Source organism: Brachionichthys hirsutus, chromosome 21 (genome assembly GCF_040956055.1).
Source record: "Brachionichthys hirsutus isolate HB-005 chromosome 21, CSIRO-AGI_Bhir_v1, whole genome shotgun sequence".
Taxonomy (NCBI): Eukaryota; Metazoa; Chordata; class Actinopteri; order Lophiiformes; family Brachionichthyidae; genus Brachionichthys; species Brachionichthys hirsutus.
In genome coordinates, this window is record NC_090917.1 from 4,379,785 (window position 1) to 4,395,106 (window position 15,322).

Sequence of the window (15,322 nt, forward strand, 5' to 3'; positions counted from 1 at the left end):
AATTGGCATAGATACCGCAATGGCTTTCTTTATATTCATACAATAACAGGAAGTCTCTGAATGCATGGAAACTTTAAGCACTCAGAACTCCTTGATTCCAAGCGCGTCTTTGACCTTGTACACCTGCTTATGCATGCTGAAGCACTATGGAAAAGCTTTCTAAAGCCGTAGTGCCGTCACAATATATTATTAGGTGCACTGTCAATAAGTCTGTGTAAATATTTTAACTTGCACAGTATTTATTTCAGTCGTAATCCAAATATTCTAGTCAGTGTTAAATACAATAATAACGACTCAGTTTATCTGACGGCGTAACCTTTTAACACCAAAAACCACAACATATTTGCATTTGTTACAGTGGACACAGTCTCTGATTCCCCACTGCTGAGTCCCAGTTTGTCAATTTCATTTTCCTGTGACTGGATATCAGCCAGAAGGAGCTCTCTTCCACATCCTCTTGGGCCAGCTGGTCAGACCACCTGCTGCAGTGTTTGCCCTTGCTGATCAGGCTGGCTGGTTGGATGTCTTGCAGACAGGGATCAGCCATCGGGATAGAAATCATCTCAGCGTCATCTGCTCTTAAAAATATGTATCTTGTATAAGAGGTGTGAGTGTGTGAGAAAATAAAACAATAACACAAGCCGTCGAGCTTGGGAGGAGGGAACACTTGCAACCCCATCCAACTTAACTAGAGTGGAAAATAATTGATGCGCTCCCTTTGGGATTCTTACTTTGTTTGTGCAACACATGTCCAAAATGTTTCACAACAAGCTGGTGATTTGCCAGTAATCTTGATGAACAAAGAAAATCTGATGTTGAACTGACACTTACATTAAATTTGAGGTTGGGCTCCTCGTTGAGGTTTACTCTGGTTACAACATTTCCTGTCTTTTCTTCAACACCAAATATGCTGGCAGAGTATGGGTAAGCCTCCAGGTCCACTTTGTAGTGCACTAGACCTGCTGGGGTACCCTGCAAAGATAACAGGTGCTCAGAGAATGACTGATTTGGATTAATGTGGCATTGGGATTGAATATGCCTTTTGCAATGCAGACACTTTTTTCAGATTAATAGAATAAAGATTGAAAGCATACTGTAACAATTACAAAGTAATGAATGATATGATAGTAAATATTCAAAGCAATTAGCTTGGACACTTGTGTTATCATTTAGTGGGATTAATTTGATTTGAAATGTCTTGGAACACATAACGCTGCATCATTTTACATTAGGCAGCACCACCTACAGGTAATCAAGGCCAACTGGGATCTCATGTTCATGAGACATTTACAGATCGCCACTTAAAAGGAATGTACCATCGGTCATATTAAGTCAAGACTACATAAGACTTTTGAGCAGCACAACAAAAAGATTCAGCAACTGGTTCCGTGATACAAGTATGAGAAACACCCCAAAATCATTCAGGGGCAAAAACAATATAGATTGGTTTCAATGGTATATAAGATAAACAATTGTTTATCACAAGCTAGAATCACACTGCTCTTATTGGATACATATACAGTACCAGCATGACATTTTTATAACTTTTAGAACCTGGGTTTACCACATGGGACCTCTTAACAGCTCATAGTGGTAACATAAGCTACCCTTTGTTTTAGAGCAAGAGGAATAAACAAGCTTGTATTGCAAAGAGTGAAATGGAGATATCACAAAATGCTGCTTAAAAAAAATACCCGAAAGAGCAGACCAAAGTTCAAACATATTCAAAGCACACAGAGTGCAGACAAGCATCATTATCTTGCATCATTCCCATATGTAAATTGAGGAGCAGGATGCAAAAAACACTTTGATTGAATCGCATCAGCTGGAAATGCTCACCGCGGGGTCAGAGTCATTGGCCGTAACTGTGGCTACGATGGTTCCCTTGACAGCATCGGGCGCAACCATGCCTCGGTACAGTGATTGGCTGAAAGCTGGAGAAAAGTCATTCATGTCCTGGAGAGAGACATACAGATGAATTTACAAGAAAATACAAAATAAAATAAATAAATAAATATCATATCTATATGAAAAGATAAATGCAGGAGTCTTGAGTGGACTAAATGAGATGATCATAGTGTGGAAAACCTGCATGTTCTTGTCTTTAAATTGCTCATCTGAATGGTAGATTTTAAAACTTGTTGAAGAGATGTCAAAGGGAGTTGTGGAAGAAAAACATTAATTAAACCGAAGTGGTGCAAAAAGGACAGATATGGTTTGCTAATTGCTATAATAACATTAAGTGCTGGATGTCAGAGTACTTAGACAAGGACTGACTGCGGCATTATGAATGTGTTAATTTAAGAAGAAAGCTAGGACCTGGGTGTCAGTCTACTGGCTAGAACAGCATCAGGGTAGGGAAAAACAGATGAAATAAAATAAATGTAGCAAAACCAACATCAGGTTCAGAAAGATATTTTTTGGGGTTCCCAGGGGCAATTTTGATTGCAACAGAAATTCACAGAAGACAAATACACACATCTATACATTATTTTTTGAATCATCTAGTTTTTCTAATGTTTATTAGTTCTGAATGCTCATTGTTGCACCGAGGGTCTGAGAAAAACGGAATCCTCTGTATTTTCGTGTACATGTATTGACAATAAAGGAAACTTTGAACTTTGAACTGAATAAGATTAATAAATTAATAAACAGCTCCGTGGATTAGATAATGGGAAGTGGGATATGTGATACAAGTACAACAGCTCTTATTCAGTATTGTTACGTGGTAACTTACAATTCCGGCATTTAAATTATATAAATAAATTCTGACACTGATAATAAAGCATATATTGGTTTCTTTGCTACTTTACAGTGAAATCAAACAGAAAATTGCTGCTGGCATGCCAGAGAGGAAACTCAGTCCTTAACAAATACTGCTAGCCTCTGACTTCTAAAAACAAAATAGTGAATTTATGCCAAGCAGCCTTTTATTCCAGCCTGTATAATCTTTAAGGTTGAGGACATACAAAACAGGAATTCCATCACTGCCTTCACTCTAATGCTTTATAACACAACTTTCCCATTACAGTACCCTCCCTTAGACTTAAATTAAATTAAGGAAAGAGACATTAACCTAACTTATCCATCTGTCCTTGTGCTTAGTTATACAAAACAACTCATTAAGCACACACCCACCTTGATTCTGACAGTAACAGAGGCCAGTCCAGGCATCATGGTTCCCTCTGCGTCCGCCGCCTCGACAGTGAATGTGTATGTGGGATCAGAGTCAGCCAAAGCCTCATAGTCCAGAATTTTAAGAACTGACAGTTCTCCCGTTATTGCATCTACGCGGAATAGCTGAATGATCTCCGGGTCCAAGCCTTCAGTTCTGATATGGTATGTGAGGTTGGAGCCAAGGTCAGCATCCTTTGCCTATAGAGGAAGAGAAAGATGAGATTAACTGTACTACGGTATTTGTTCTATTCAGGCACATCAAGATAAAGATGCTGGGAGTATTTTCACCATGAATCTAAGAAGACTTGTGGTAAATGTTATAATGCAGTACTCTGTACTGAAAATATATCAAATATTTAGTTATTGAGGTATTATTCCAGAAATCCTATACAGTAGAGTGTGATACTACATTGGCTGAAAATGGACTAAGCCATCAAATGCACTTGCTCACCTTTAACTGTAAAATGACCGTGTATTTAGGGCTGTTCTCCGGTAAGCTGACATTGTACATTTGTTGGGTAAATATGGGTTTGTTGTCATCTATATCCTCAACCGTGACAGACAATGTTAATCTGGATCTCCGAGGGTTGACTGCACCATCCCAGGCTTCAACAATCAGCACATAGTGTCCTTTCACCTTTGAGAATGCAGAGAATCACTGTCAAACGATATTCTTATTGCGCTGCATTCTAAAACTATGAAGTTCCTGAAATCTGAACATATTCATCACAAACTCTGACCTCTCTGTCAAGTGGCGCTGCAGTTCTGATTGCTCCAGTGGCATTGATGGAAAACAACTTCTGGTGGTTGACGAGCCGATAATAGACCTGTCCACTCTCCCCCAAGTCTCGGTCTGTAGCCTAAGCATAGACACAGATGAACTGACACATTGGCACACAAATCATTAAGAAAAGATGATTAAAGGCTCAAAGCATCCATGATGAAATGCGTGCGATTTTGCCGACGGCCTCCGAGGCAAATTGTAAAGCATTTCCTCTCAAATCGAGCTGAATGTGAATGAAATACTTGAAACACTGGAATAAATTATTTCCACCATTGGATCACTGAAATGATGAAGGAACAAAACTGCATATGATTTTAAACTAATGCATTTTGTCAAGCATGGAAGTTCACTCATGAAATGCATTTGAATGAAAAATAAGAGAAGTGGAGCTTTTTGTTAAGAATGTATTCCCAAACTAATGCATTCTGACTCACGGTGTGTACATAATATATTATATGCGCTGTACTTTTTACACCATTTGTCAAAACTGTGACTTTAATTCATTTATCTAAACCAAATTACTCAGTTTATATCCATATTCCATTTTATTTGGCATACTGTGACTTCTTGCTGTTGCAGTGACCTATTTTCCACATTCCCCCAGTTGCCATCATGAAAGTTTCATCTCATCTCTCACACTACTAGGATGAATATATATTCGGTTCTGTTTTTGCACATTGTTTTCATAGATTTAGTGATAACAAGGTGCAAAACTATTATGAATGCATCTGTGGTTGCTTTGGTGAAAGGAGTGACTCAGAATCAGGAACATGGACAAAAGGAGAACAGGAAAGAGCAAAGAGAGCAGGAGGAAATGTGGACATAATGTGTGTGTGTGTGTGTTTCTGCAGTAAAATCCTTTCACAGCTTTGATTTAATTAATAATAATAATAATGTTTGATTTTATATAGCGCTTTTCTAGGCACCCAAAGACGCTTCACATTGTGCATTATTCATTCACACCATACTTGGTGGTGGTAAGCTACTAGCCACAGCTGCCCTGGGGCAGACTGACAGGAGCGAGGCTGCCAATTTGCGCCATCGGCCCTCCTGACCACCACCGATCACTCACTCCCTCACAACATTCACACAGGCAATGCGGGTGAAGTGTCTTGCCCAAGGACACAACGACAGTGGACACATGTGCCAGAGCCGGGAATCAAACCACCTCTCGATCGAACCTCTCGATCATAGGACGACCAGCTCAACCACCTGCGCCACTGCCGCCCCTAATTGGCTGATGTTAGCCGCTTTAAAAATTAGACATTATGATGTGTGACTCCACGATGAGCTGGCGATGCATTCGGGGTGTACGCGTCCATAACAAGCTGGGATAGACTCCAGAAGTGGAAAAGCCATAGAAAATGAATGAATGAATACTTTGTATTCTAAAAAATAAAAAATAAAACAGCTAGGAAAAATGATTGGGATCTGAAAGTTGAGATAATTCCTGATGTATTTTAGCTCCATCCTTCATCTACTAATCTACTATTCTCTCTTCGATGTTTTTTCCATCCCTAACTGTTTTTTTTAATTAATTTATCTTACCATAATTACAATGTTAGACAGTTAAAAGCCAGAAACACAATAGGATTAATGTCTCAGCTGCATTACTTCTGATGCCTTTCAACACCACGACAAAAAAAAGAAAAAAGAAAAAAGATCATCTTAAAGCCTGAAATATTCACCATCTTGTCAACTTCCAGCACTTTTTTTCTTGTTTGGGTGCTCATACCTCTTTTCTTCCAATTATCCACTTTCTTTTTTTTTCATTTCATCACTTTCTAACTTGAACCTCTAATTTCATTCCTATACTCAGTCAGATAAGTATCTGCAACTGAAACCAAATTAATGAGCCCCTCTTCATCCGACTTTCTTCCGCTGCACCATTAAACCCATAGTCAGTCATAGACATCTAAGCAATGACACAAATGGAGAAAATACATCCTCATTATTCAATTAGTCAGACTGAATTTATGTTTTTGCTCCCTTATATTTTGTATTTTTTTTTTATAAAGACCCTACAAACAGGCATTTAAATATTGTATATTTTATAGTGCCAGATCATGTTATTGTGGTTGCTGATGGTTTCCTGCTGCATGCTTGGCTGTCAATCACAACCTGTTTGATGTCTCAATGGGTGAGAAACATGCCATTTAACTGCACTCATTGACTGACTATTGATGACTAGCATATACTAATATATTCTGAATTACCCTATTTAGACCACTGACTAAATCCTAATTTAAATTAGTTAAAATGCATTAGCTTGCTGACCAGACAGAATTCTTCTGCAGAGCAGCAAAATTAATCTTTCAATTTTTTTTAAGTGTAATATAATATGGAAGAGTAATCATTTGCATTAGCCCAGCTGGCTTTATTGTTTGGAACTGACACACTTTACACAGATTTAAGTGATGCAGAAATTATAGCTGTGTCCTCTTCCGTCCTAAATTAGGTGGGTTGAATACTTAATCATGGTGGAAGACATGCAGGTGGGTATAATAATACATCTACATTTCCTGCAGCGATCATCCTGCAGCAGAAATGTTAAGCGTGACTCCTCATTAAAATAAGTACTGTGCTCATTCATGTACGAGACACAGCGATCTTCACTTGATCGATAAAATCTCTGAACATGCAGCCAAACTCTTTGGAGTAAAGTAGCTTCCTTTTTTATAATCTTGATTAATCCTGAGGTGAAGGTTAATTTTGTTCCCTAAGAGTTTCTTAAATGACCAGTGATATTTGGTGCAGTGCATGATGGAAGATCAGCACTGCACATGGAGATGTTTAAAATTACTATGATAAATCCTTTTCATCATTCGAGTTTGATGCACCCGTACTTGAATTGAATGCAAAATAAAGAAATCAGTCGCAGGATTCCCATAATTTAAAAGCTGACAGAATCGCATGACTCTGCAAACGCAGAAATGTTCATGAGGGTACGGGCCACTAAATCAGAGGAATTTATTCAGGTGGGTCCTAGGTTTATATCACTGATTCATTCCCCCACTCTGGGGTTGACAGTGTGGAAATCAGAAAAATCATCTGGTGTTGCGTCATCCTTCAAAGCCCTGGAGGAAAAGCTGCGTGCAAACTGATGAAGATGCATTTTGGGAGACAGCTAGCTCGATTAAAATAAATTGATTTTGGAGCCAAATCACAGCTCCTTTGATGAAGACTTCCCTGGTTCCACAAGTTTGGAACTGGGATTTAAAAAAGAAAGAAAGAAGAAAAAATAACAAAAATATTTGTGCATTTAGTTTTTGCCACCATACAGTGTGAAGGATGTATCACCTCACGGGTCTGCATTTCAACTTTTGGAACAATTATACCTGGTATCACACCACATTTCACATCTTAAAGCAAGTCATATCCAGACAATCTATGGTTGGTGATACATCTGTCTCGTCTTTTCTTTAAAGAATATATGCTCTAAAAGCAACCTTATCAATCTTCTTCAGTAATACTTCCTTAGCTATTATCCCATAGGTTCTCCATCCTTGCCCCTCTTACGTCCCCCCCAGTGCCTTTCTCCTATTGCTCCTATCCATGTTTCACTCCTTACCTTTCCATCTTCTAAAATAGTGTTAATACGTACAGGGGACCCTTATTTGGAGCTAGGCCCAGAGTCACACTTTTGCACAGCCTGCTCAGGGATCTTACCGTCTGTTTTGGTTTTTGGCAAATATCCAAGGGTCCTTGAAAGGCAGAAAGTTCAGAATTGGAATACTTTCAAGTGCCTTGTCTAAAGATTAGGGTGGGCTTTTTTTTTATGATCTGCCTTTTCTTACATTTTTATTTGAGATTTTTTAGGATTGTCCATTTGAATTTATCATTATTTCTGCAAACAACAAGATTAAAAAGTGGGATTTCTTGTAAAATCCAGCTCTATCTTTGCGCTCCTGGAAAAAAAAAACATGCCAATCCTCAAGAACCCTACGCAATTATTGCAGCAAACAGTCCAACCTTGAAATGTCATGCTAATGCCACTATAAGTGGATGAACTTTCAAGCTGTGGTAGTTTCCTTGACTTGTTTGAAAAATGCTGCCAATGGTTAAATAAATAAAAAATCAATGGTACAAGAATTTGATGACTGTTGACAATTGTTTTGTCGAACAGCATTTTTAGCAGGAGCTGCCTATTGAAAAAGATAAATTATTTTTACTAGGATTATTCATTAATTCCTGCCCATGTCTGCTTTATCCACCTCGCAGGTCACGGGTGTCTCTGGAGCCTATCCCAGCTTTTCTATAAGTGAAAAGCGGGGTACACCCCAGAAGTGTTGCCACACAAAGGGCAAACAAAAACAGACAGCGTGAGAACATACAAACTCCACACATGGAGGACTCTAACCCGGTGCCTTCTTACTGTGAGGTGACATCGCTATTCACTACGCCAGCGTACCGCCCTACTAGGATTATAAGATTATAAAATAAACACAATTTAAAATTATGTTTATTAATCTGCATTTTATGCCGGACTGGGGAATTTTATTTTCTTAGTAATAAGGTAGTGTAATAAATAAAGAAATAAGAAATAAAGAAATATCAATTTCTCAAACGCATGCATCCTCTCTACCTAAAACTGTATTCACGTCAGACAGTCAAAGTATTCAAATATTACCAAATTATGCTCGTTATCTTCAAACCTGATTCTGTGGGATTTTAATTTTAAGAGCCTTCCTGTATCTTGGAAATAATATGATATTTTTCCTTAAAGCACCTGAATGCGCTCGCGCTAGGGTAGACTCTTAATGTTAGAATCAAAGAAACAACATCGTGACATGAGCCACATTTACATAAGACTTGTGTGACTAGTTTCAAACACGCTGAGAAGATCAAGGACAAGTGTAAAAGGCCAGAGTAGGTGTGTGTATGTGTGTGTGTGTGTTCCTACCTTCACCTGTCCAACATAGGCACGATCGTGCTCCTCGATGACGGTTAGGTTCAACGGCAGTGACAAGTCGAATTGTGGGTCATTGTCATTAACGTCTGTCACCACAATGTTCACTGTCGCAGTGGAGGTCTATGCACACACACACACACACACACACACACATACAAAGTTGTTACAGGTGTCTTGTATGAACAGTTGTATTCCATTAAACACGTTTTACAACTATTAAAATGTTTTCATTATTATTTTTTGATTGATTAATGATTATCCATCTTTAAATGATCAATTTTGAACAAGGAAATCATTATTTGTGCATCACCATTTTGTCTTTTTCCTCCTCTCTTAAAACAAATAACAGTAATGTTGTATTCATGTATTCAAAAAACGTGAAAATTGAGCTTAGTAAAGCACCAAATAGTGAATCCCACCCTGCCTGTTAGGAGACTGTCTCCCAAACATTTGAATGGAAGCAGCGCTAATGTTTGCTTTGTTCATCAGATGACAGATGGGGAAAGAGGACTCTGGGGAAACCGCAAATATAGGCAAAATAAATAATATCAAATGTATGACAATGTAAGCGCAAAGGGTTCGAGTAATCCGAATAAGGGAAACTGAACTTCTCACTTAAAGCTGTAAAGTACGGTTAAGGATCTCTGGACTTGGTCACAATCTTTCTTACAGCACACTTCAGACTTTTTCATGGATTCACCGACAACAAAAGCACAAAATGTTGCCACGGGCAGACGATTAGGAAACAAAATAGAGAAGCAGGTAGGAGGTTAGTGGTCTTTTTATTTGACTTTCATGAGTGCAGAAAAGAGAGAGAAACAGAGAGAGCGAGTAAAAATGTGACTTTTACAGAATAAAACCAGGAGGAGGTAAAATGAAAAAAGAAATATACAGGGAGCTAACCGATTCACATTGCTGAGATGAAAAGAGAAAAAGCAGCATGTGTGAGTTGGTGTGGGGGAGCGACAATCACAGAGGTGACAACAGGCTATTGTGGTTGGCATGGCAGACTCTGACGCAAGTTATTTGAGTTTAAGAGCTCATATTTGACAAAACAGTGTATTTGAATGCCAGTACGTGTGAAGCAGGATGAACTCTGATAATAATGAAAAGGGTGTCTGTGAGTAACGCTGGCAAACACGGTGTGAACTCAGGGAACGCTGAGCGCATAATTTGTATGACTTTCTTTAAGAAAGTAAGAAAAACTAAAATATGACAAATAATTTCACCATCTGTCTGCTCATATTCTTTTCAGAACATGTGCTTGAACTCGCTTCAGACAAAGATTCCGCAGCTGAAAGGCAGAAAGTAAAACGTAGTAAAACAATCAATCGTTCTGGATCTCTCTGGGTGACGTTTTAAATGTGATCAGCTTGACCCTGAAGCAAATATTACAAACACACCCAGGTCTTACTTCAGTACATATTGTTATATCAGTGAAGAACAAGACGTGCCTTTATTTTTATTTTGGTAGCTCAAGTCCGTTTCCTGTATACCTGGCAGTCCTTTTTCATACTTTCTCATAATAAAATTAAGGAAAAGCTAGATACAAATGTAATAATTATGATTAGTAGTAACAGGATAATGCTTAAAGTTACCCACCAAATAATTTGACCCTCATTATTTTAACTTTAGCAGCACAAATTCAAGCTGTTAATTAACACTCTCAAGGACAGACAAATTAATTGATTTCAGAAACAATGCTCTGAACACCGTGCAGCACATTTGAAGGAAAGTTCCACCCTATGTTGCCGACAGTGGACATGGTTTCCTGCACCAACTTGTAGGGTCCTCAATCTCTGGCAGTATGATGGATTAACCGGCAAAATAGCCAATTAGGCACTTTGTAGTCTGACAGTCTCACTACGGGATATTTAATAATAGGGGACGCCGACGCACACATGTATGTGTGGACGCCTATGAAGACAACCCAAGGCCTTTCCAGTGACGCAGATTAATGGGCCTGTAGCAGCAACAACACCCCAAGTCTTCTCTTGTCTGTTTTCTATTTCTTTTTTTCGTCCTGTGCAACTCCTAACATTCCTCTCTCACACACTTTCACACGCTCTCTATTAGAAAAAAATCAACTTCTCTTACTCCTTTTTCACTCCTTCAAGATGTAATGGCGTGTCAGGTAGAAAAATGTCCAAACTTTTAGCCATCTTTTGGCTTAGAGGCCTTTTGGGACACAAAATAATAGCAGGATTGTCAAGGTCTGGAGAGGAGGTGACTAAGCATATTTCTATATGTCAGTGTGTGTGTCAACACTCATTTGTGCAATTGCGTTTGATCACACAGGACTGTTAAGGTAATAAGAGTTCCCTGAATGCCTCTTAAATCTCTCGTCCTTTCTCACAGTCTCACTTCCTCCCACGCGTTTTCTCCCATCACACTGTGCGTGAGGGTATGTGTGAGAAAAGGTCAGATCAGCATTTTCTCTCCTCAAAGGGACCTTAAACCTCACCTTTTGTTTTAATTGACTTGGGAGGGAGGGGTCAGTGACAAGGAGGGGGAGGAGACAAACCTATTGATGTAACGCTATTAGATGGATGATGATAAAGGTTAAGAAAAGACAGGAAAGAAAGGGACACCTGATGACGAGAGGAAGGAGAGAGCGAGACGGGGGCTCCAGTAGTTTTCTTTGAATTTGTTTTTTAAAAGAGGACAAAAGAGCAGAATGCGACGGAAGGCAGAGACCGATAGATAGACAGGAAGGGTATAGGCCTACATTCCTGTATCTTGCAGCTGGCAGAATGAAACACATCATTTGCTATGTTTTTTCTATAGATTTATGTCTAAATTGATTCATTTTAAGCCAGTTACATCTGTAGATACAGTTTCTGCGTGAAATGAAATGCATTCACTGTAGCAAGTTCTGAGGTCGTTCAAGGGCTCCATTTGCACTGAAATGCCAAAACGATTGGGAGAAACATTTGAGTATTGTCTTCTCGCCTCTTTCGGTTGAAAAATAACACTCACTACAAAGATCCCATCCTCATGGGGGGGATGGCTCGTACATTCTGACAGATACAAAATACCAGTTTTGTCATTTAAGAGTAACTTGAGAGTAACTTCTTCACAGCCTGTGACCAGTCCTTAACAGGCCTACATTGCTTTCACAAAGTTCTGTTTCTAATCCTGCAAGAAAACTTTAACATGTCATTATTGAACGTTTCCTCTTTGACATCATGGAGCTTCTTTTTTTTTGGGGGGGGGGGGGGGGTTTGATGCCAGCTAGAGGCACTGCGGCTAACCACAGGCTAACATGGCTTTTCCCATTGAGTCTGCTACTTTGCAGATATTTTATTAAAGATATTGCCTTTTGTTGCATACAATGCCATGCTGCAAAGTCTCCATCATCTGGCAGTTAAATATTTGCACAGAGCTAGGCGAGCCTCAAGTGCACCGAGGAACAATTTGTTGTATGCTTGCCTCAGCTGTAGTTTGGAACATTTTACTGTGAACATTTTTTATTTTTGCTCTCTGTAGGCAAGTAGTTGAATTCCACTTGGAATGGGTAAAATCTAATGTTCTTACCCCAGCTGGATGTCCATCTGATGCTGTGACCACCAGTGTATAATGATCCAGAAACTCCCTGTCCAGAGGTTTCTCCAGAACCAAATATCCTGAACTGTAGAAAGAATACTGTTAAAAGTCCTGAAAATAGGTAGGACTGATGAGAAATAGAGCACAAAAAGGACAAAACACAGCAAGACAATAACAGGGATGCATTGGTTTTAATAAACATTATTTTATGTGAAGATTCAGTTCATAAATCAAGCCATGCTGATCACCCTCCCACTGTAAGATATTTATATTCGAGTAAATGAGGGAAAACTCAGGAAACCTGTCTTGTTCCCTTTAAATGTTTTTTTTCTTTCCTTTTTTGCTAAAGCTACTACAGAGACAAGTTTTCAGACAGCTGGCAAGCACTGATAGCCACTGCATAACACCCAGAAGTGTATTTCTAGAGTGATTATGGGCGCTTTGGTGATGCAGATGATGCATCACAGCCATCATCTCACCCACAATGACATTAAGGAATTCCCTGATGGATGCTGTTGCTTTAATCGCTTGAACAGCGGATGCCTTATATATAAACCAAAAAACGCTGTTCGTAGGTATCAGCATTTCCCCATGAAAATACACAAATATATACAAAACACCTAAGAGCCTATCTGAATCTGAATGCTGTTTGACTTTATTGCATTTCATTAACCTTTGGGGAAAAAATAAAACTCCGCCAACATCAATTTCCGTGTGATTTGGTGGATAGCATGAGCCACTAACAGTCATTACAAGAATGACACAAGATGGGACACCAAGAAGTAAATCACTGAATAGTTGTATTTAGGGTACAGATTATTAGCCACTACCGGTACTCATATATTTTCAGATCAAGAATAAATTAGTAATTCAAGATAAAACGGTCAAAAAGAGGCAAAAAAGATGAGTGACATATTAAAAAGGCAGACGATTAGAGAATCATTCAAGAGCTGTGGAAGATCAACAGCTTGAGAGCAGCTTGTCTGAACCGACTGACGGGGGAGGGGGGGACACACATCAGAAATATTTGACTGTGGCTCTAATTTATTACAACTGTTTGTCTTCCAAGTGCAAATTTACATAATTATTGTAGAAATTTTAATTTTAGCTACTTTCACAAATGAGTGGCAATCTGAAAGGCACATATTGTCCCAATATAATATAATGACAATGATTACATCAGAGTGTGTCGATGCATATGTAAATGTTTGCATATTACGTGGTCTGAAGAGCGAGGGATGTTCACGGGAAAGCCTCTTTATGCATCATTCATTAAATGAGGTCGTTGGTGGTCAGTTGGTGGAGGCACATTCATTCAAAAAACAAACTTCAAGAGACGAGTAGATGTGTAATATATTAATTTGAGGCTCACAACATAATTCAAATACAAACGCTTCCAGTGATTAATCTCATCTCTTGGATCCTACACTGATGCAGTCTTTCATTTTTGCATTGAATGCTTTGGCCATTAGTATGAGTTCCATCGCAGTCAGTCACCTTGAAAACTGTGCCCCTATACCAAATCCATTCAGTGCTTTACCAATGCTCCTCTGAGGTATCTGACTGGGACAAATTCATCACGTAGATAATGAAAATACACCCCACCCTGTGCCAATATGAGCCACACAGCACGTTGCATTTGTGCAAAAGGAACATTGAAAGATTTCACTGTAACAGAGAGTAAATATTCCTAGAAAAGACAAACACAAGTGTAAAATGTTTGTCTATTTTGGAAAATGTGTCCTTTTCATTTCTTCCTTCCTCGCTGGTCCTTTGCTCTTGTTTCCTTCTACAGTTTTCTCCAACATTTGCCCCTCACTTTTCCCCGACAGCTCTGCTCTCTTATCTCTCTTTCCAACCCTTTACTCCCTTTCTGCCTCTCCTCTCTATCCTTACAGTTCTGCTCCTTCTCTAGCAGTATTTTGCCATACCTTCCTTTGTTTCCCGATCTCCTCCCTCAAGAGATGCAGATAGGATCTTCCTCCAGCATAAGAAATACATATTTAATGAGATATGAATACAGCGAAAGCCCTTGGAGTTTCCATAGTGAGCCTGTGCATTTAGGAGAGTATGACTATGGAGCCAAACCCTGAAATGACAGCGTTTAGGCTGCATCCAACATGCACACATTTACACGGCATGGAGACTAACTACATAATTCAATATCGCCATGGTTACACAGCTGGCAAGTTCTTAGGCAATTTCAGGCAAAAGAAAAGAAAAGGCTACTGCTTGAGCAAGCTGCACACGCATGATCAAATAAATTAGAATTTTGTGTGAGCGTGTTGGTGTGTTCACTTACTTCTGCTGGAGTGCAAAATGTCCATGGAGGTCTCCGCTGTAGATTTTGTAGTTAATGGGGTCCCTCTCCCGATCCACTGCCTTAAGCAGCAAACAGAAACAAACACAAATTGGCACACATATAATTTCCATCAGAAAATTCTACTCTTTCATAATCCAGCAGTTTCAAGGATGTGCCGGGGTGCTTTACCACCAGCAAGTGCTTCTTGAGATTGCAGGGGTTACATACAGAGACAGTCAAGTTGATTGGAAAGCTCGATTAAAATTAACATTTTAACCCTTGTATTATGTTGAAAAATAATTACGTTGTTTATGTTAGGGTCATTTTGACCCGCACTGTGTAAATCCACTCAAAACAGTAAAACAAAACAGGTTAAACCAATAACATCTTCATTTTAGATTATATGAACATTTAGAAAAGAGACATACAATACATTTTTAATTCCAACACTATATTTAATTAGATATGAGAAAAATCGACTGCAATCATAGTAATACAAAAACAAATAAAATCCCGATTTAAGCACAATTGATACACTAGTACATATGTGTCAAACTCAAGGCCCGGGGGCCAATGTGGCCCGCCACGTCATTTTTTGTGG

The 15,322-nt window shown here is 39.0% G+C and overlaps 1 protein-coding gene across 1 annotated transcript in view; it reads right to left on the reverse strand.

Annotated features, from left to right (window-relative positions):
* LOC137910506 (protocadherin-15-like) overlaps positions 1-15,322 on the reverse strand; it is an 87,289-nt gene that overhangs the window by 37,557 nt on the left and 34,410 nt on the right. The window contains exons 17-24 of the mRNA XM_068754942.1: positions 14,722-14,801; positions 12,411-12,504; positions 8,865-8,993; positions 3,918-4,037; positions 3,629-3,814; positions 3,139-3,375; positions 1,840-1,956; positions 832-972 (exon numbers count right to left, since the gene is read on the reverse strand). Of these exons, the coding sequence (XP_068611043.1) occupies positions 832-972; positions 1,840-1,956; positions 3,139-3,375; positions 3,629-3,814; positions 3,918-4,037; positions 8,865-8,993; positions 12,411-12,504; positions 14,722-14,801 (1,104 nt within the window). The remainder of the gene's footprint in view (positions 1-831; positions 973-1,839; positions 1,957-3,138; positions 3,376-3,628; positions 3,815-3,917; positions 4,038-8,864; positions 8,994-12,410; positions 12,505-14,721; positions 14,802-15,322) is intronic.